Source organism: Bos taurus, chromosome 3, assembly GCF_002263795.3.
Source record: "Bos taurus isolate L1 Dominette 01449 registration number 42190680 breed Hereford chromosome 3, ARS-UCD2.0, whole genome shotgun sequence".
NCBI lineage: Eukaryota > Metazoa > Chordata > Mammalia > Artiodactyla > Bovidae > Bos > Bos taurus.
Window position 1 is genome coordinate 100,592,977 of NC_037330.1, and position 22,426 is coordinate 100,615,402.

The 22,426-nt window shown below is 39.9% G+C and overlaps 1 protein-coding gene across 8 annotated transcripts in view; it reads left to right on the top strand.

Moving 5' to 3' along the window:
• TESK2 (testis associated actin remodelling kinase 2) overlaps positions 1 to 22,426 on the top strand; it is a 139,252-nt gene that overhangs the window by 13,301 nt on the left and 103,525 nt on the right. For 5 of the 8 annotated variants that reach the window (XM_024990170.2, XM_005204889.5, XM_005204887.5 and 2 more), the window contains one exon: positions 18,931 to 19,242. In XM_024990170.2, coding sequence (XP_024845938.1) covers positions 19,021 to 19,242 — 222 coding nt within the window. In that variant the 5' untranslated portion in view covers positions 18,931 to 19,020. Of the gene's footprint in view, positions 1 to 18,110; positions 18,211 to 18,930; positions 19,243 to 22,426 lie in introns of all 8 variants that reach the window. The other 3 variants (XM_059885157.1, XM_059885158.1, XM_024990168.2) reach the window with 1 other exon arrangement.

Sequence of the window (22,426 nt, forward strand, 5' to 3'; positions counted from 1 at the left end):
CCAGCAATCTTGATTCCAGCTTGTGCTTCGTCCAGCCCAGCGTTTCTCATGCTTCATATATGCATTAAAAAAATTTTATATTAGTGGCACTGGGTCTTAGCTGTGGCATGCAGGATCTTTACTTGCAGCATACAAATTCTTAGTTGCAGCATGTGGGAACTAGTTCCCTGACCAGGGATTGAACCTATGGTCCGCTGCATCAGGAGCTTGAAGTCTTAACCACTGGACCACCAGGAAAGTCCCTTCACATATGCATTTTTAGAATTCCTTAGCATGTCCTCATTTAATTATCATAACAACTCAGTGAAGTATAGTTAATGTTTACCTTTAATTTGTAAATTAGGGGAGAAGTTAATTAATATGCCTAAGATCATTCACCTACTAAGTTAGAGTCAGAATTTTTTAAACTTGTGTCAGTTTGGTCACATGAAGGAAAGTTAGGACAAACCTAGATAGCATATTGAAAAGCAGAGATATTACTTTGCCAACAAAGGTCCGTCTAGTCCAGGCTCTGGTTTTTCCAGTTGTCATGTATGGATGTGAGAGTTGGAGTGTGAAGAAAGCTGAGCGCCAAAAAATTGATGCTTTTGAACTGTGGTGTTGGAGAAGACTCTTGAGAGTCCCTTGGACTGCAAGGAGATACAACCAGTCCATCCTAAAAGAGATCAGTCCTGGGTGTTCATTGGAGGGACTGATACTGAAGCTGAAACTCCAATACTTTGGCCACCTCATGCGAAGAGTTGAGAAAAGACCCTGGTGCTGAGAGGGATGGGGGCAGGAGGAGAAGGGAACAACAGAGGATGAGATGGCTGGATGGCATCACCGACTCGATGGACATGAGTTTGAGTGTACTCTGGGAGTTTGTGATGGACAGGGAGGCCTGGTGTGCTGTGATTCGTGGGGTCGCAAAGAGTTGGACACGACTGAGCAACTGAATTGAACATACACATGTTTTAAATAATATGTAATAATATGTTATTTTAGAAAAATTGTCCCCCCCCTCCCGCTGCTCTCATTTCATGAAATTTTATCTATATTTACATGCTTTTTCAATCTCAGTATCTTTGCTATCACTGGGTCTTTTTTTAATTATCTAGCACAGTTTGCATGGTATATTTTCTGCTCTTTCCTCTTAGCTGTTTTATTTTTTAAATTAATTTTTATTAGAGTATAGTGGATTTACAATATTATGTTAATTGTTACAATGTAGTATTAGTTTCTGCTGTACATGAAAGTGAATCAGTAATACATATGCATATAATAACTCTTTTTTTAGAGTCTTTTCCCCTTTAGGGCATTATAGAATATTGAATAGAGGTCCCTGTGCTATACATTAGGTTCTTTATTAGTTTCTAAGCTGTTTTAGAAAGCACATTTTTTGAATATGTATATGGTACTTTATTAGAAGTTTTATTCTAAGCAAGAAGAAGTCATTCACACAACATAAGACCATTTGGTTTTTCCATTTCTGTTGTTGGTGTTTGTGAGCTCTGTGCTTCATTCATTTGCTTGATTTGTTTTTTAATAGACAAAAAGTTTATCATCTTTTGTTTCTGAAGCCTTTTTTGTTTTTGTTATTATTATGATAAAAATATAACAAACACCCATTTACCTGTCACCTATCTTAACAATTATTAACATTTTGTAAAATTTGCTACGTCTTTTTTTTTCTGATGTATTTTAGCACAAATGTAGACATGATATTTCACTTCTATTTCTGTGTGTATCTCCAAAAATAGGTCTTATATAATCTTAATATCATTATCACACTTAAGTTAATAATAACTTTCTGATAACAGCTAATAGTAGTCCTTATTAAAAATTCCCCAGTTGTCTTTTATACCTAGTTTGTTCAAATCGAGATTCAATCAAGTATCATTGTTTTGGTTGTTAATATTCTTAATTCTCCTTCAGAGTTAGAATTTGAATATTGTGGCATGCTTTTTCTTTCTTTCTTTCTTAATATTTATTTAACTGTGCCAGGTTTTGGTTGTGGCATGTGGGATCTAGTTCCCTGACCAGGGAGCGAACCTGTGCCCCCTGCATTGGGAGCTCAGAGTCTTAACCATTAGACCACCAGGGAAGTCCCCATACTGTGCTTTTCCACTGCTTTTCTTGGGGGGGGGAAAAACTTTGTAACAATCAGAACTTTCCAGTAGTAGAACAGGCTGATGAAGGAATTAGTGAGCTCAAAGAGAGCTCACTAGTGGTAGTGTTTCAGTAGGCTGAGCTAACTCTGGCCTCTGTAGTTTCCAATCCAATGGACACTTTTCTTTATTTTGTTTGACTGGTTTGTGACTTTCGATATGTTTGTCTTTCCCACCTTTGGCCTGTGTGACATGCTTCCTTTTGGGTTTATTCTTACCTGTTGTTTCTTTTTGTCCTGTATGTGTTGATGGTCCCTTACTATTACTATGTTGCTTCAGTCATGTCCGACTCTATGCGACCCCATAGACGACAGCCCACCAGGCTCCGCTGTCCCTGGGATTCTCCAGGCAAGAACACTGGAGTGGATTGCCACTTCCCTCTCCAATGCATGAAAGTGAAAAGTGAAAGTGAAGTCGCTCAGTCGTGTCCGACTCTTCGAGACCCCATGGACTGCAGCCTACCAGGCTCCTCCGTCCATGGGATTTTCCAGGCAAGAGTACTGGAGTGGGGTGCCATTGCCTTCTCCGATGGTCCCTTGACCTCTTATCTAATCTCAGCTAAGGAGGCAGGAAAGAGACTGGGCTTTGGAACATAGTAGCAACTCAGTAAATGGTTACCTCTGACTCATTTTTCTACTTTGGGAAACTCTTTGGAATATCCGTAGATGCTAAGTTAATGAACATTTTCAGGTTGCTTCCATTGTCTTGGTTATTGTAAATAGTGCTGCTGTGAACATTGAGGTGCATGTATCTTTTTGAATTATAGTTTTCTCTGGATATATGCCCAGGAGTGAGATGGCAGGATCATTGGGTAGTTCTATTTTTAATTTTCTAAGGAACCTCCATACTGTTCTCCATAGTGGTTGTATCAGTTTATATTCCCACAATCAGTGTGGGAGGGTTCCCTATCTCTACAACCTCTATGCTGCTGCTGCTGCTAAGTCGCTTCAGTTGTGTCCGACTCTGTGTGACCCCACAGACAGCAGCCCACCAGGCTCCTCCGTCCCTGGGATTCTCCAGGCAAGAACGCTGGAGTGGGTTGCCATTTCCTTCTCCAGTGCATGAAAGTGAAAAGTGAAAGTGAAGTCGCTCAGTCTTGTCTGACTCTTCACGACCCCATGGACTGCAGCCTACCAGGCTCCTCCATCCATGGAGGAGTTTCCAGGCAAGAGCACTGGAGTGGGTTGCCATTGCCTTCTCTGCCACAACCTCTATAGCATCTGTTGTTTGCAGACTGTTTTTTGACTATGTTGCATGGCATGCCATATCTTAGTGACCCTGACAGGGATTGAATCAGTGCCCCCTGCATTGGAAGCTCAGGGTCTTAATCATTGGACTACCAGGGAAGTCGCTATTTATAGACTTTTTGATGATGGCCATTCTGACCTGCATGAAATGGTACCTCATTGTAGTTTTGATTTGCATTTCTCTGATCATTAGTGATGCTGAGCATCTTTTCATATGCTTGTTGGCCATCTATATGTTTTCTTTAGAGAAATGTTTGTTTAGATCTTCTGCCCATTTTCTTTTTTTTGGCGAGGTGGTGTTGGTGGTATGGGGCATGTGTGATCTTCCCTGACCGGGGACTGAACCCATGCCCCTGAAAAGGAAGCATGGAGTCTTAACCACTGGACCACCAGGGAAGTTCCCTGCCCATTTTCTGATTGAGTCGTTTGTTTTTCTGTTATTGAGTTATATGAGATGTTTGTATATTTTGGAAATTAAGCCCTTATTGGTTGCATTGTTTGCAAATATTTTCTCTCAGTTCATAGATTGTGTTTCTGTTTTGTTTATGACTTCTTTTTGCTTTGCAAAAGCTTATAAGTTTGATTAGGTCCCATTTGTTTACTTTGCTCTTATTTCTATTAGCTTGGGAGACTGATCTAAGAACATTGGTATGATTTATGTCAGAGAATGTTTTGCCTATGTTCTCTTCTAAAAATTTAATGGTGTCATGTCTTAAATTTTGGAGAAGGAAATGGCAACCCACTCCAGTATTCTTGCCTGGAGACTCCCATGGACAGAGGAGCCTGACAGGCTACAGTCCATGGGATTGCAAGAGTTGGACACAACTTGGCAACTAAACCACCACCACCACCACCAACAAAGAAAAGATTAGATTTGCAAGCTTTTAAATATAGACGAGCATTTATAACACTTTTCTATTGTTTACATGAAAGTAATGATGGTAATGGGAGAAGGCAATGGCACCCCACTCCAGTACTCTTGCCTGGAAAATCCCATGGATGGAGGAGCCTGGTAGGCTGCAGTCCATGGGGTCGCACAGAGTCGGACACGACTGAAGCGACTTAGTAGTAGTAGTCTTATATTTAAGTCTTTATACCATTTTGAGTTTATTTTTGTGCATGGTGTGACAGAGTGTTCTAACTTCATTGATTTATATGTGGATGACCAACTTTCCTAACATCAGTTGCTGAAGAGACTATCTTTTGTCCGTTGTATATTCTTGCCTCCTTTGTTGATTAATTAACTGAAAGTGTGTGGGTTTATTTCTGGGCTGTCTAGTCTGTTCCACTAATCATAGGTCTGACTTTGTGCCAGTACCTTATTGTTTTGATTACTGTAGCTTTGCAGCATTGTCTGAAGCCTGGGAGGGTTATGCCTCCTGCTTTGTTCTTTTTCCTCAGGATTGCTTCGACTGTTCTGGCTCTTTTGAGGATCCATGTAAATTTTAGGATTATTCTAGTTCTGTGAAAAATGTCATGGGTAATTTGGTAGGAGTTGCATTAAATCTGTAGATTGCTTTGGGTTTTTTGTTTATCTTTTAATTTAATTTTATTTATGATTTTTATTTAAAAATTTTTTTGGCTGTACCATATAGATTTGAGGGATTTTAGTTCCCCAACCAGGGATTGAACCCAGGCTACAGAGGATCTCCAGGGAATTCCTATTCTGTTCATCTTTAAAAAAAAAAATTGGTTTATTTATGGCTTCTCTGGGACTTTGTTGCTGTGCATGAGCTTTCCCTAGTTGCAGTGAGTTGGGGCTACTCTTTAGTTGCAATGCATGGGCTTCCCATTGCAGTGGCTTCTCCTGTTGCAGAGCATGAGCTACGACACAGGCTTCAGTGGTTGCAGCATGTGGGCTCTAGAGCACAGGCTCAGTAGTTGTGGCACACAGGCTTAGTTGCCCCATGGCATGTAGAATCTTCTTGGATCAGGGATGAACCTGTGTCTCCTGCATTGGCAGGCAGATTTTTAACCAGTGGACCACCAGGAAAGTCCTTGTTCCCCTCTTTTAAATCACATATTTCCTTTCCTACTTCTTCACCCTCAAGTAAGAACAATAAGTATTAAGCCCTCCTTACTTCTAACCTGTTACTAACAATTAGTATGCTATATTGTACTTATTGATTTACATGTGTTCTCCTGGGAGACTAAGTTCCTGGAGGGGTGGAGTCATGTTTTATTCAGTTTTCTATGTCCTCTCAGAGACGTAATAGTATAGTGATTAATGACACAGGCTCTGGATTTGAATTTCTGGCCCCACCACGTCTTGGCTCTAAGAACTTGGGCAGGTTAAGTAATTCCTTCATGTCATGTCTTTGTTTCTACATTCATAGAACAGGGATACTAATACAGTTGACCCTTGAACAATATGAGTTTGAGCTGCATGGGTCCACTTATATGCATATTTTTTTCAATAGTAAATACTATGGTACACATGGTCTGAGACTGGTTGGATGCAGAGGAACTTGGGGACCATATATATATATATATATATATATATGTTTAACTGCATCAAGGGTCAGAGTTCCTAACCCCCACCACTGTTCAAGGATCAACTGTAGTATCTGTTTTATAGAACTGATATGGATATTAAATATAAAGCACTTGGAGGAATATCTGGATTGTAGTAAATGCTCTGTAAATATTATAGCACATACCATAATGCCTTGTACCTAGTGGGGACCCAACATTTGATTTTTTTAATAGAGGGGATTGTTGAATTGGCTGAAAGATTGGACTCAGTTCAGTTCAGTCGCTCAGTTGCGTCCGACTCTGCGACCCCATGGACTGCAGCATGCCAGGCTTCCCTGTCCTTCACCAACTCCCAGAGCTTGCTCAAACTCGTGTCCATCGAGTCAGTGATGCCATCCAACCGTCTCATCCTCTGTTGACCCTTCTCCTGCCTTCAATCTTTCCCAGCATCAGGGAAAGATTGAAGAGTCAGTTCTTCGCATCAGGTGGCCAGAGTACTGGAGTTTCAGCTTCAGCATCAGTCCTTCCAATGAATATTGGAAAGATTGGACTAGTTAACCTCTTTTAAATGCCTTTACAACTTTCAACCTAAGTTTCTGTTTTATGTCATGACCTAGGGCCTGGTGGATTGTAGTTACAACAGCATATAATATGCTTATCCAAAAGAGACAATACAGTTTTAAGAACTGGCTTTTTGATCTGTCTGGCAGTAATATATGCCATTGTGTATACTCATGACTAATTAAATAGGGGATGCCAGTTTTTATGTTAGATTGCTTTTGGTTTGAATGGAAACTGCAACTCATTATTTCACAGCAGGATGGCAAGTTCAGCAGTATTGCTTTTATTTTTAATTAGGCAGTCATCCTGAAATGTGTCTGTATTTGCTATGTTGGTCCATAGAAAGGATAGCAGCTGAGTAGACCTGTGATATAGATTTGCCATGTGGTTGGTCTTGATATACAGCTAATGTACTTATCAGTTTTCCAACTCTGAAAAATGGCCAGTTTTCTGGGCTCCATCTTACTCATGATGAATCCTTCATTTATTTTGAATTAGTTAGGGAATTTTTATGATGATAGAAAACAAAGTATACTTAGGATAGCAGGACATTATGTTTGTATTCTTTTTCTGCTTTTTATACCCAGGGTATAAAAGTTTCAGAAATCTTTTTTTACTCACTTTGTGGAACTTTATTACCAACTACATGCACACGATTCCATTTTTGGATGGATGTTGATTATGGTCGCTGGCTGACACTTGGCCATATCCAATTACCTGATGGTTGATAGCTGTTCAGTGTGTTACAGGATTTTATTTGCATCTGCGTTGTTGTGAAGTTTGATCTGCTTCATTTCTGTGGAATGAAAGGGTAAGAAACAACTAACACTGTACTTTAGAATGGAAAAGAAGGACTGATTGGGAGTTTGCATATCTTTCCTGTCAGCTTGGCCTCTGTTCTTTAAATAGTCTGCTTAAGCCAATGCTAATTTTTATGCCTGTGGAATGTGGTTAAATGACTGAAGGCTTTTGCTCCAGAGGCTAGTGGAGCTCTTGTCTGTATATTCTTCAGTCTCTGTTAAGTTAGGGTGGAGAATAATAGTAGCTTTGTACCTAGCTAATGAACAATTTTTCACAGAAATTTAGCTATTTTTCTGGAGGAGACACTCTGTAGTGGAAGTGTTTGGTATTAGAACTCTGAATTTGAATACAGTCTGTCACTGGTGGTGGTGGTGTAGTTGCCAAGTTGTGTCTGACTCTTGTGACCCCATGGACGATAGCCAAGCGAGTTCTTCTGTCTGTAGGATTTCCCAGGCAAGAATACTGGAGTGGGTTGCCATTTTCTTCTGCAAGGGATCTTCCTGACTCAGGGATGGGACCCAGGTCTCCTGCATTGCAGGCCATCTCTTGTATTGCCTGTAGTCTCTTGCATTGCAGGCAGATCTTTTACCAGCTGAGCCACATTTATTTGAATTTAATTTCTCAGTGTTGTAATTTCTTTCTTTTTAAAATGGAGATGATAATACCTATCTTGCAGAGTTGTCATAAAGCTTCAGCTCAGTTCAGTTGCTCAGTCGTGTCCGACTTTTTGCGACCCCATGGACTGCAGCACGGCAGGCTTCCCTGTCCATCACCAACTCCTGGAGCTTACTCAGACTCATGTCCATTGAGTTGGTGATGCCATCCAACCATCTTATCCTCTGTCATCTGCTTCTCCTGCCCTCAATCTTTCCCAGCATCAGGGTCTTTTCCAGTGAGTCAGTTCTTTGCATCAGGTGGCCCAAAGTATTGGAGTTTCAGCTTGAGCATCAGTCCTTCCAGTGAATATTCAGGACTGATTTCCTTTAGGATGGATTGGTTGGATCTCCTTGCTGTCCAGGAGATGCTCAGGAGTCATAAAGCTTAGAGATAGCAAATGCAAAAACACTTGGTAGAATCCATGACCTATGGTAAATGGTGATTGTGGTTATTATTTCCAGAAGCATTGTGGATGAGTGTATGGTCTACTTGGGAGTCCTAAGAAAGTTTCTTAATTCTCTGGAAAATGATTTGTGGAATTCCTACTTTGAAAAGATAAAATGTATCTTATAGGATATTTAGTTCACTGACTTTTTTATTGACAGCTTTTCCAATTAGTTTCTCCAATAAAAGCTTTTAATTGTACTTTCTTTGTGAAAAAGAAATCAATCCCAAGATAAGTGAAAATCAGCCTTTGAAAAGACAAACCTGTTCATGGGAAAGGGAAAAAGTTCTGAACTTCCCAGTTTGTAAGTACTGAAGTTGAGAACACACTAAAAAATTCTTTGTGTCCTTATAAGCACATGATTTTGGCATTTTTGAAAGAGTGCTGAAGGCTGTTTCCTAGTTTAAGAACAAAACTGATTAAGCTTTTCTCACACAGTGCTTCTTAACAGGGGCACTATTGGCATTTAGGGCAAGACAATTCTTTGTTGTGCAGGACTGTTGTGTGCATTGTAGGACATTTAGCTTCCCTGGCCCTGCCCACTAAAATGCCAAAAGTGCCCACCGCACACCCCCGCCATTGTGACAATAGCTCCTCCCTGAGAAGAGCCTCCTTCCCCCTAAATTTTCACATGCCCTTAATGGAGAACCACTGGGACTCTCGCTTGGATATATTTAATGAAGCAGCTCACAGTATCATCAGCTTCCGTTTAGGAATTTCAAGTTTTTACAAGCTAAAAATTCATTATTCTTGATCTTGTGCCGTCTCTTGATCTGTGCTGTCTCTTGAATCAAATAGCCTCGATAGTTGTTTTTTTGTTCTACCCAAAATGTGTACTTTAAAGAGCACCATTAACATCAAAAGGTAATATTCCATAAATGACACCAAGAGAGATAATCCAGAGTCTGAAAATAGCACAAAATCTCACACATTTCAAAGAATGTATTGTCTCATTTTAAAATTAGTCATTTTCAGATTAAAAAAAAAAACAGCATATGGTTTTAGAGTCTGTTCATACACACCTTTGCTGCCTTTTATGGCTAAATTAAAATTTATCAGATTAAACTGAAAGCTATTTGTAACTTGGTTGGTTTCATTTAAAATATGGTCATTCAGTATGTTGGCCAGGGGAGCAGAAGGCATGGTTTGGAGGTTTTCCCATGCTCAGCACTTCTCCAAAATGGATTGATAAAGTTCTTACTCCCATAAGGGGACTGTACTTTTTCCCACTCACCTCCCTCAACTGTCTAGTAATTAGTATTGCTTTAGCATATAATAAGGGCTCTACAACTAAATATCAGTGTTTTTCATGAGTGTTTTTATATTTTGAGTTTGTGGATTTGAATAAGGAAAGCTATCCAAAAATTCTCCCAGTGCTTCTGAGTTTTTAGCTTAAAATATAAATGCTCCTTGGACCAAGAACTACAGTTGAACTGTTGAATAAAAGTTTGAGAATCGTAAGACTTGGCTTGGACATTGGGATGCTATTTATTTGCCAAATTGTCAGTTTTTTTGGCTTGAGCATACTGCATAGCTGTTGTATTGGCAACAAACAAACAAACTTAAAATTCTTTTTTATTAGAAAAGTTAGATATAGTAAAAAGTACAATATACTATCACCCAGTATTAACAAATATTAGTGAAAACTGTGGAAAATTGTTAAAGAGATGGGAATATCAGATTACCTTACCTGTCTGCTGAGAAACATGTATGCAGGTCAGGAAGCAACAGTTAGAACTGGACATGGGACAATGGACTGGTTGAAAATTGGGAAAGGAGTACGACAAGGCTGTATATTGTCACCCTGCTCTTTTAACTTATATGTAGAGTTCATTATGTGAAATGCCAGGCTGGATGAGTCACAAGCTGGAATCAAGACTGCCAGGAGAAATATCAACAACCTCAGATATGCAGGTGATAACCACTCATTGCAGAAAATGAAAGGAAACTAAAGAGCCTCTTGATGAGGGTGAAAGAGGAGAGTGAAAAAGCTGGCTTAAAACTCAACATTAAAAAAACTAATATCATAGCAGCCAATCCCATCAGATCATGGCAAATAGAAGAGGGAAAAGTGGGAAGCAGTGACTTTATTTTCTTGGGTTCTAAAATCACTGAGGATGGTGACGGTAGCCATGAAATTAAAAGATACTTGCTCTTTGAAAGGAAAGCTGTGACAAACTTAGTGTATTAAAAAGCAGAGACATCACTGTGCCAACAAAGGTGCATATAGTCAAAGCTATGTTTTTTTCCATGTACGGATGTGAGAGATGGACCATAAAGAAGGCTAAGCGCCAGAGAATTGATGCTTTTGAATTGTGCTGGCGAAGACTCTTGAGGGTCCTTTGGACAGAAAAGAGATCAAACCAGTCAATCCTAAAGGAAATCAACCATTAATATTCATTGGAAGAACTGATGCTGAAGTTGAAAGCTCCAATACTTTGGCCACCTGATGTGAAGAACTGACTCATTAGAAAAGACTCTGATGCTCAGAAAGATTGAAGGCAGGAAGAGAAGGGGATGACAGAGGATCAGATAGTTGGATGGCATCACTGACTCCATGGACATGATTGAGCAAGCTCCGGGAGTTGATACAGTCCTTAGGGTCCCAAACAGTCGGACATGACTGAGCAACTGAACTGAACTGACTCAATGGATATGAGTTTAAGCAAACTCCGGGAGATAGTGAAGGACAAGGAAGCCTTGAGTGTTGCAATCTATGGGAGGTTGCAAAGAGTCAGACACGACTTAGCGACTGAACAACAATAACAGCAAGTTAGTGAAAAAATAATAAAATTAGCAAACATATCATATTTGTTTTGGTATTTTAATAAAAGTGAACAAAACATTATTGCTATAATACAAGTCTCCTTTTTTTCCTTCCTTATTTCATTTTTCTTCTTTGCCACCAAGGCAACTACTACAATGAATTTAGTGACTGGCTTTCTACTTCTTGCTTTTAGACATTTACTATAAATATGTACCTTTAAATAGTAATTTAAAGAAGAACTATACAAAAAAATGTTAATGACCGGGATAACTATGGTGGATGGTATGGTCCCTTACCTAAAGCCAGGCATCCTGGAATGTGAAGTCAAAGGGACCTTAGGAAGCATCACTATGAACAAAGCTAGTGAAGGTGATGGAATTCCAGTTGAGCTATTTCAAATCCTAAAAGATGATGCTGTGAAAGTGCTGCACTCAATATGCCAGCAAATTCGGAAAACTCAGCAGTGGCCGCAGGATTGGAAAAAGTGTTTTCATTCCAGTCCTAAAGAAGGTCACTGCCAAAGAATGTTCAAACTACTGCACAATTGCACTCATTTCACATGCTAGCAAGATCATGCTCAAAATTCTCCAAACTAGGCTTCAGTAGTCTGTGAACTGAGAACTTTTAGATATACAAGCTGGATTTAGAAAAAGAGGAAGCAGAAACCAAATTGTCAACATCTGTTGGATCATAGAAAAAGCAAGAGAGTTCCAGAAAAACATCTACTTCTGCCTCATTGACTACACCAAAGCCTTTGACTGTGTGGATCACTGTGGAAAATTCTGAAAGAGAATTTTCTGGAACACCAGACCACCTTACCTGCTTCCTGAGAAATCTGTATGCAGGTCAAGAAGCAACAATTAGAACATAATATGAAACAACAGACTGGTTCAAAATTGGGAGAGGAGTACTTCAAGGCTGTATATTATTACCCTGTTTATTTAACTTATATGCAGAGTACATCATGCAGAATGCTGGGCTGGGTGAAGCACAGCTGGAATCAAGACCGCTGGGAGAAATATCAATAACTTCAGATATGCAGATGACATCACCCTTATGGCAGAAAGTGAAGAGGAACTAAAGAGCCTCTTGATGAAAGTGAAAGAGGAGAGTGAAAATGCTGGCTTAAAACTCAACATTCAAAAAATGAAGATCATGGCATCCAGTCTCATCACTTCATGGCATATAGATGGGGAAACAATGGAAACAATGAAAGACTTTATTTTCTTGGGCTCCAAAATCACTGCAGATGGTGACTGCAGCCATGAAATAAAAAGACGCTTGGTCCTTGGAAGAAAAGCTATGACCAACCCAGACAGCATATTAAGAAGCAAAGATGTTACTTTGCTGACAGCAGTCCGTCTAGTCAAAGCTATGGTTTTTCCAGTAGTCATGTGTGGATGTGAGAGTTGGACCATTAAGAAGGCTGAGTGCCAAAGAATTGTTATTTTTGAACTGTGTTGTTGGAGAAGGCTCTTGAGAGTCCCTTGGGCTTCAAAGAGATCAAACCAGTCCATCCTAAAGGAAATCAGTCCTGAATATTCACTGGAAGGATTGATGCTGAAGCTCCAATACTTGGGCCACCTGATTGGAAGAACTGACTTATTAGAAAAGACCCTGATACTGGGAAAGATGGAAGGCAGGAGGAGAAGTGGATGAAAGCGGAGGAGATGGTTGGATGTCATCACCGACTCAATGGACATGAGTTTGAGCAAGCTCCAGGAGATGGTGAAGGAGAGGGAAGCCTGGCATGCTGTAGTCCATGGGGTTATAAAAAGTCGGACTGGACTGATTGGCTCAACAGCAACAAAATAATAATTATAGTAACCAATGGGCTTGAATGCTTACTACTTGCCAGACACTATTCATTTAACCAATAACCTTATGGTGACTGTAATGAATTAATACATATAAAATGTTACAGGAAGTATAAAGTGAAAGTGTTAGTTGCTCAGTCATGTCAGACTTTGCGACCCCATGGACTAGCCCACCAGGCTCCTCTGTCCATTGGATTCTCCAGGCGAGAATACTGGAATGGGTAACCATTCCCTTCTCCAGAGGATTTTTCTGACCCAGGGATTAAACCGGGTCTTCTGCACTGCAGACAGATTCTTTACCGTCTGAGCCACCGGAGAAGTCCATATAATGCAGGTACTAGTTTATTTCCATTTTGTAAATAATGTAGAGGTTTTAAAATAACTTGTCTGGGTTCATATAGCTGCAAGCTACAGATTGAGGATTTGAAGCCAGATTTGTCTGGAGGCTATACCTTTAATCATGTATTCCTTTGCAGAAGAAAATGGCAACCCACTCCAGTATTTTTGCCTGGAAAATTCCATGGACAGAGGAGCCTGGTGAGCTACAGTTCATGGGGTTGCAAAGAGTCAGACAGGACTGAACACACATACACCAAGCCCCGTTTCCCACCTCCCGCCCCGCTTGTCTACTTTTATTCCTGATTAGACTCTTAGCCTCTGCAGGGACTACTTTTGGAACCTCATCCTCAGGTTCCTCAGGTCCCCGCCAGCGGGGAGGCCTCCGAGTCTGCTTTGGAGGTGTTGCTGGTGCCCGCTTGGGAACCTGGATGCCTCTGCTTCACAGCGCTCTCCTGGCAGGGCACAGGGAAGCAGCAGGTGGCCATGCGCTCCATTTGTTCCCTGAGCTGACTCCTGTGTGATTACTACCTCTTCTCCATGTCCCCTTCAGCGTGGAAGCCTCCTTGGCCCTTCCTCTAAGCTGAGGTTCACCTCTCTGAAAAAGAAGCTTGGGCATTGCTGAACTATGTTGATCTCTGCAAAAGCAAGGTGCATTTTTTCCTGAGGTCTGTGGCAGTCAACTCCCAAATGAAGCAAGTGTGTATCTTTAATCAATCCTGCCTCTCTATAAATATATGTTTTGTATGTATTTAAAAATTAATTAATTATTTTGGCCGTATCAGGTCTTGGTTGTGGCATGCTGGCTTCTCTCTAGCTGTGGTGTGAGAACTCTGAAGTGTGTGGGCTCTCTAGTTGTGGCTCACCGGCTCAGTAGTTGAGTCATTCAGGCTTAATCTAATAATTTTTATTTATCTATTTCATTTATTTGCTTTTGACTGTGCTGGGTCTTTGCTGCAACCCGGGCCTTTGTCTAATTGCTGCAAGTGGGGGCCACTTTCTGGTTTCCGTTTGTGGGCTTCTCACTGTGGCAGCCTCTCTTGCTGCAAAGCAGGGGCTCCAGGGGTGTGGGCCTTAGTAGATGCTGCCAGCGGGCTCAATCAGCTGTGGCTCCCAGGCTCCAGAGCACGGGCTCAACAGTTGGCCCAGGCCCAGCTGCTCTGTGGCAGGTGGGATCCTTCTGGACTAGGGATTGAATCTGCATCTCCCGTGTTTGCAGGTGGCTACTGAGCCACCGGGAAGCCCCCTTGTATGTTTTAAAAATACATTTAAAAAATGAAAATGGTATCATTCTATAGGGATAGTCCTATAATTTTTTGGGTAACTTCTTAAAAATAGTTTTCAGTTCAGTTTTAATGATACTGTGAACTATAGCTTGCTTCTTTCCACTTCCACTCAGTATTGCTTTTTTAGCCTATTTTATTTTTTAAACTATTTCTTTTAATTGAAGCTTAGTTAACTTAAAATGTTGTATTGCTTTTAGGTGTATAGCAAAGTGATCCAGTTTTACATATATATGTATGTCTATTCTTTTCCATTATAGGTTACTACAAGATATTGAATATAGTTCCCCGTGCTATACAGTAGTCCTTATTGTTTATCTATTTTATATGATGTTGAAGCTGAAACTCCAATACTTTGGCCACCTGATGCAAAGAGCTGACTCATTTGAAAAGACCTTGATGCTGGGAAAGATTGAGGGCAGGAGGAAAAGGGGACGACAGAGGATAAGATGGTTGGGTGGCATCACCGACCCAATGGACATGGGTTTAGGTGGACTCTGGGAGTTGGTGATGGACAGGGAAGCCTGGTGTGCTGAGGTTCGTGGGGTCGCACAGAGTTGGACATGACTGAGCGACTGAACTGAACTGAACTGGAGTGTGTATCTGCTAATGCCAAACTCCTAATTTACCCTGCCCCTTCCATCCCCTTTGGTACTGTTTGTTTTCCATGTCTGTGAGTGTATTTCTATTTTGAAAGAAATTTCATTTATATCATTTTTTTTTTTAGATTCCACCTATGTGACATCATGTATTTGTCTTTCTCTGACTTGCATCACTTAACATGATTATCTCTAGCTCCATCCATGTTGCTAAAAATGACATTACTTCAATTTTTATGGCTGAGTAATATTCCATTGTATGTGTGTATCACACACACATACCCCACATCTTTTTTTTTTTATTGGAGTATAGTTGATTTATAATGTTGTATTAGTTTCTGCTGTACAACAAAGTGAATCACTTATCCATATACATATTTTCACTCTTTTTTAGATTCTTTTCCCATATTAGAGAGTATTGAGTAGAGTCCCTTATGCTATACAGGAGGTCCTTATTAGTTCTCTATTTTATATATAGTAGTGGGCATATATCAATCCACATCTCCCAATTTTCCCTCTCACCCTCTCCCCTCTAGTAACCATAAGTTTGTTTTCTATATTTATGACTCTGTTTCTGTTTTGTAAATAAGTTCCTTTATACCCTTTTTTAAAATTGCACATTATACCACATCATCTTTATCCATTGATCTGTTGAAGGCCTTAGATTGCTTCCATGTCTTGGCTATTGTAAATAGTGCTGCAATGAACATTGGGGTATATATATCTTTTTTTTTCTTTAAAAAATTTATTGACGTATAGCTGACTTACGGAGAAGGCAATGGCAACCCACTCCAGTACTCTTGCCTGGAAAATCCCATGGACAGGGGAGCCTGGTAGGCTGCAATCCATGGGGTCGCTAGAAGTCGGACATGACTGAGTGACTTCACTTTCACTTTTCACTTTCATGCATTGGAGAAGGAAATGGCATCCCACTCCAGTGTTCTTGCCTGGAGGATCCCAGGGACGGGGGAGCCTGGTGGGCTGCCATCTATGGGGTCACACAGAGTCGGACACGACTGAAGTGACTTAGCAGCAGCTGATTTACAGTATTGTGTTAGTTTCAGGAATACAGCACAGTGATTCCATTATACATGTATATATCTCTATTCTGTTTTGGAATCTTTCCCCTTATATGTTATTAAAAAGTGTTGAATATAGTTCTCTGTGCTATACAGTAGGCCCTTATTGATTATCTGTTTTATATATAGCAGTGTATATCTGTTAATCCCAAGCTCCTAATTTATCCCTTCCCACCTTTCCCCTTTGGTAATCATAAATTCGCTTTCTATATCTGTGGGTCTATTTCTGTTTTATAAATAAGTTCATTTGTATCTTTCTCTCTTTTTTTTAGATTCTACATATAAGTGATATCATATTTGTCTTTCTCTGTCTGGCTTACTTCAGTTTGCGTGATATCTCCAGATGCATCCATTTGCTGCAAATGGGACTCAGTTCAGTTCAGTTCAGTTGCTCAGTCATATCCAACTCTTTGTGACCCCATGAACTGCAGCACGCCAGGCCTCCCTGTCCATCACCAACTCCTGGAGTCTACCCAAACTCATGTCCATTGAGTCGATGATGCCATCCAACCATCTCATCCTCTGTTGTCCCCTTCTCCTCCTGCCCTCAATCTTTCCCAGCATCAGGGTCTTTTCCAATGAGTCAGCTCTTTGCATCAGGTGGCCAGATTATTGGAGTTTCAGCTTCAACATCAGTCCTTCCAGTGAACACCCAGGATTGATCTCCTTTAAGATGGACTGGTTGGATCTCCTTGCAGTCCAAGGGACTCTCAAGAGTCTTCTCCAACACCAGTTCAAACATCAATTCTTCGGCGCTCAGCCTTCTTCACAGTCCAACTCTCACATCCATACATGACCACTGGAAAAACCATAGCCTTGACTAGATGGACCTTTGTTGGCAAAGTAATGTCTCTGCTTTTTAATATGCTGTCTAGGTTGGTCCTAACTATTTCATTCTTTTTAGTTGCTGAGTAATATTCCATTGTATATATGTACCACATCTTTATCCATTCATCTGTCAGTGGATATTTAGGTTGCTTCAATGTCTTGGCTATTGTAAATGGCACTGAAATGAACATTAGAGTGCATGTATCCTTTTGAACCATGGTTTTCTCAGGTTTGAGAAAAATCCCAGGAATGGAATTGTTGGATCATATGGTAGCTGTATTTTTAGTTTCTTCAGGAACCTCCATGCTGTCCTGTATAGTACCATTTCCACCAACAGTACAGGAGAGTTCCCTTCTTTCTACACCCTCTCCAGTATTTATCTGACTGGTATGAGGTAATATATATATATTTAAAATGTGTTTATTTCTGACTGTGCTGGGTCTTTGTTGCTGCACAGGTTTCCTCTAGTTGCAGCAGGCAGGGTCTACTCTCTAGTTGCAGTGCCAGGGCTTCTCATTGCGGTGGCTTCACGTGTTGTGGAACATGGGTTCTAGGGCACTTGGGCTTCATTAGTTGCAGTGCGTGGATTCAGTAGTTGCGGCTCCCAGACTCCAGAACACAGGCTCAGGAGTTATAGCGAACAGCTTTTAGTTGCTCCACAGCATATGGGATCTTCCCGGATCAGGGTTCAAACCCATGTCTCCTGCATTGGCAGGCAGATTCTTTACCATTGAGCCACCAGGGAAGCCTGATATCATGTAGCTTTGATTTGCATTTCTCTAATAAGTAGCAATGTTGAGCATCTTTTCATGTACTTTTTGGCCATCTGTGTGTCTTTGGAGAAATGTCTGTCTAGATCTTCTGCCCAATTTTTTTTTTTTAATTGAGCTGCATGAGCTGTTGTAAATTTTGGGGATTAATCACTTAGTCATTGCATTGTTGGCAAATATTTTCTCCCATTTTATAGGTTGTTTTCTTTCTTTCTTTCTTTATTTTTTATGGTGTCCTTTGCTGTTTAAAAGCTTTTGAATTTAACTTGGTCCCATTTGTTTATTTCCATTATTCTAGGAGACCGATCGAAAAAGTAATTCTATAATTTATTTCAAGTGTTCTGCCTATATTTTCCTCTAAGAGTTTTATAAGTGCTGGGAAAGCTGGACAGCTACATGTAAGAAAATTAAATTAGAACATTCTTTAACACCAAACTAAACTCAAAATGGATTAATTAAACCTAAATATAATTGATTCTTGTGGGAAAAAGTAGTGGAGACAGACTAAAAGAAAAAGTGGGCTTTTTTTTTATTCTTTGTCAGGTACCAGAATGGTAGAGCCTTCTGTGGTCATTTCTGCTAGACTGGGTTGTTTAATCAAGAGTGGCTTTTTAAATTGCCTTTGGATATAGTTTTGTTCTTTTAAAATTATATAATTTTAAAAAGTAAAATATTTGTCATCCTTGTTTTATATATTTGCACTTGACTTTTTCAAATGAAGAGAAAATTATATGAGACTGTGAAGGGCATTGGCAGGAGTACAAGTTTTTGAATCAGACAGTCTGGCATTTTAGTTTTATCTCTGTCATTTAGTGACTGTATGATTATTTGACCTCTCTGCAAAATAAGCATTATAATCTTTGTATCATGGGTTACTTGAGAATCAAATGACATAACATATGTACAGCTCTCATACTGTTTCCTAGATAGTAGGTGCTCAGTAAATCATGGCTATATCATTGTTTTTTGAAGGTCAAGGCATAAAATGTTTTTTAGATCTGAAAATCAGTAACTAGAATATAAGAGAGGCAATACTTTTTCATTAATAGTTTACTGTATGCATGTGTTTAATTTTTATTAATGGTTTTAATGAAATATTATTTTGATCTCTTGTTTAGTGTCGAGCCAGAAGAGAAGTAAAACTCAACAAAAACTTATTATGTATGGAATTCATTCTTAAAAGAAGAAAAAAGTGATTATTGAAGACTATGGATCGGAGCAAACGGAATTCAATTGCAGGATTTCCTCCACGTGTGGAGCGTCTTGAGGATTTTGAAGGAGGTGGTGGAGGGGATGGGAACATGACCCAAGTGGGAAGAATTTGGCCCTCCTCATATCGAGCTCTTATAAGTGCCTTTTCCAGACTGACACGTTTAGATGACTTCACCTGTGAAAAAATAGGGTCTGGCTTCTTCTCTGAAGTGTTCAAGGTGAGTGATGCAACAGTTTTTCTCATATTGTCTTGTTGAGGGTCAGTTTTACTGCAGAGTTCACAGCTGTGTTTCATTAGGATGTAGGCTTTGCCTTGTCAGGACGCTGTGGATCTTGAGTAGTATTGTAAACTCCTCTTGAGCTATCTATTAACTTGCAAGATATTTTATTTATTTTAACTATAAAAATAATCCATACTGATCAAAAATTAAAATAACATAGGAGCCTCTTCCACTGCTCCAGAATTTTTCATCATCCAAAATGGAAACTTTGTATGCATTAAAAAAAAAACTCCCTCTAGTACCTTTAGCCCATGTTAATATCTGTTCTACTTTATGTCTCTATGAATATGTCTATCCTAGGAACCTCATATAATGGAATTATAATATTTGTCCTTTTGTGCCTGGAATTCCCTTGTCATCCAGTGATTAGGACTCGGTGCTGTCACCGCTGAGCCTGTGTTTTATCTGTGGTTGGGGAACTGAGAACCCACCAGCCCTGTGGCATGGCCAAAAAAAAAAAATTTTTTTTCCATTCAATATTTATTTGGCTGCATTGGGTCTTAGTTGCTTCATTCAGGATCTTTCTTTGAGGTGCATAGACTCTCTAGTTGTGTCGTGTGGGCTCCAGAGCATGTTGGTTCATTAGTTGAGGAGAGCACGCTTAATTGCTTCACATTGTGTGGGATCTTTCCTTTCTTAAGTAATTTTTGTTAATTTTATTTTCTTAGGATATAATTAGTCTTACTTAAATTTTCAGATTTGTGGGCATAAATACTGTATGTAATTGATGTGGCACAGGTTTTTTGTTTCCGCAATAGCTGTATTTTCTTCTTCCATATTAATAGATCTTTTAGTTGGACACACTGATGCCATTTCCTAGCTTTACTTATAGCTAGGTTTAACTAAATGAGTAGTTCTGTCCAATAGGATGTGAGCAGAATTGTCGTATGGGAGCTTTTGGAAATCTTCCTTTGCCACTTCTTATATCCGTTTTTCCTTCATATTTGCTGTTGTACATTTTGATCATAGTGTGACCCTACAAATGGAGGCCATTTGTGGCAGAGCAACAAGACAGAGCCTGCATCTTCCATGCCTACATGGAAGAGAGCGGCCTGGTTCTGTACTATCTCCTAGAGTCTCTTTGTGAGAAAAAAATCTTAAGACTTTTAATATTTGGTCTTCTGTTTGCAGACAAACGTAAGTGTAATTAGTGTAATTTGTACCGTATCAATATCTGCCTCCTTCCTCTAATATGGTTTATTTGTGTCTTCTATTTTAAAAATAAAACAACACAAATTTATTTTAGGTTTCTTCTCAAAGGATTTGCTTAAAAAAAAAAAAAAATTGAGCTAGTTGGGAATTCCCTGGAGATCCAATGGTTAGGACTCGGTGCTTTCACTACCAAGGTCTGGGTTCAGCCTCTGGTCGGGGAACTAAGATACCATAAGCCACATGATGTGGCCAAAAACGGGGGGGGGGAAAAAAGAGGTATCGTTTATTGATAAACTGAAGGCTTAAGAAATATAGGATTCTGGGACCTGTGGGATAGCTATGAAGTCTCACTGGTCCTGCCTTTGCCCTTGTACCTGTCCCAGGGAAGTTTGTCTCTGTTTCCACACCTGTTGATAACTCCACCCTGGGTGGAACCTGGCAGTCAGATTATTACCTTTGATTCTGCTGATTATCTTCTGTTTGTGTTATGTTTCACTATTTTCTACTTCTATCTGTATTACTTTTCTTTTGTTTACTTTCTTATTAGATCTAGTGATGTTTGTTCTTTTTGTAGCTTTTTGAATTTTATTCTTGTCTCAGTTTTTCCCAGTGTTTATTATTTTCTCATATATACACTTAAGCTTTAAAGTTTCCTCTAGACTTGGCCATATCACAGGTTTTCAGTGTGGTCTCATCACTTCTAAATGTAGTTTGGTTTGATTTCGTTTTGATATGAGAATTATTTAAATGAAATTTTAAAATGTCTACATGGTGAATTTTCTTTTGGGTAATTGATATTTAATTTTTAATTTTAGTGCATCATGATCACAGAAAATGGCTTATATGAAGTCTGTCTTTGGAGTATAATTTATTTTTTAAAATATTTATTTATTTGGCTGTGTTGGCTCTTTCTTTTTAATTATTTCATGTATTTTTTTGGTTGCTCTGGCTCTGTTGCTGCCTGTGGGCTTTTTCTAGTTAGGACCAGCAGGGGCTACTTGTTGTGGTGCACAGGCTTCTTACTGTGGTGGCTTCTCTTGTGGAGCTCAGGCTCTACGCACACGGCCTTCAGTAGTTGTGGCTTGAAGTCCCTAGGAGGGCTCGTGGGCTCAGTAGTTGTGGTGCACGGGCTTAGTTGCTCCGCAGCATGTAGAGCCTTCCTGGACTAGGGATCAAACCCATGTTTCCTGCATGGGCAGGCAGATTCTTATCCACTGCACCACCAGGGAAGTCCTATGTTGGGTCTTAATTGGATTACGCAGGATCTTTCGTTGCAGTGCAGGCAGGGACTCTTGAGTTGTGGCACAAGAGCTCATTGGTTGTGGTCTACGGGGGCTTAGTTGATCCTTGGCATGTGGAATCTTAGTTCTGATCACCTGAGTCCTCTGCATTGCAAAGCACATTCTTTTTTTTTTTTTAAACAAGTTGTTTGTTTGTTTATTTTTGGCTGTGTAGGGTCTTCATTGCTGCAGGCAGGCTTTCTCTAGTTGCAGTGTGCGGGCTTCTCTTTGCAGTGGCTTCTCTTGTTTCAGCTCAGGGACTCTAGAGCAGGTGGGCTCAGTAGTGGCAGCTTGCAAGGTCTGGAGCTCAGGCTCATTAGTTGTTGCACAAGGGCCTACCTGCCCTTTGTCATGTCGAATCTTCCTGGACCAGGGATCGAACCCATGTGCCCATGTGCAAGGCAAATTCTTAACCACTGAACCACCAGGGATGTCCAACAAGGCAGATTCTTAACCACTGGACCATCAAGGAAGCCTCTGGAATATAATTTAGATTTTGTTTTGATATAGTACAAGGTCAGATTTTTTTGAATGCCACAAATATATTTGAAACAAATATGAATTTCTGTTTTGTTTGATTGCATAAAGTTCTGTGTACCTCTATTAGATTAAGCTTTTGTATTGTTATTCAAATGTTATATGACCTTATTTATTATAGTCTAATATATTTCTTTGAAAAAAGTCTATTA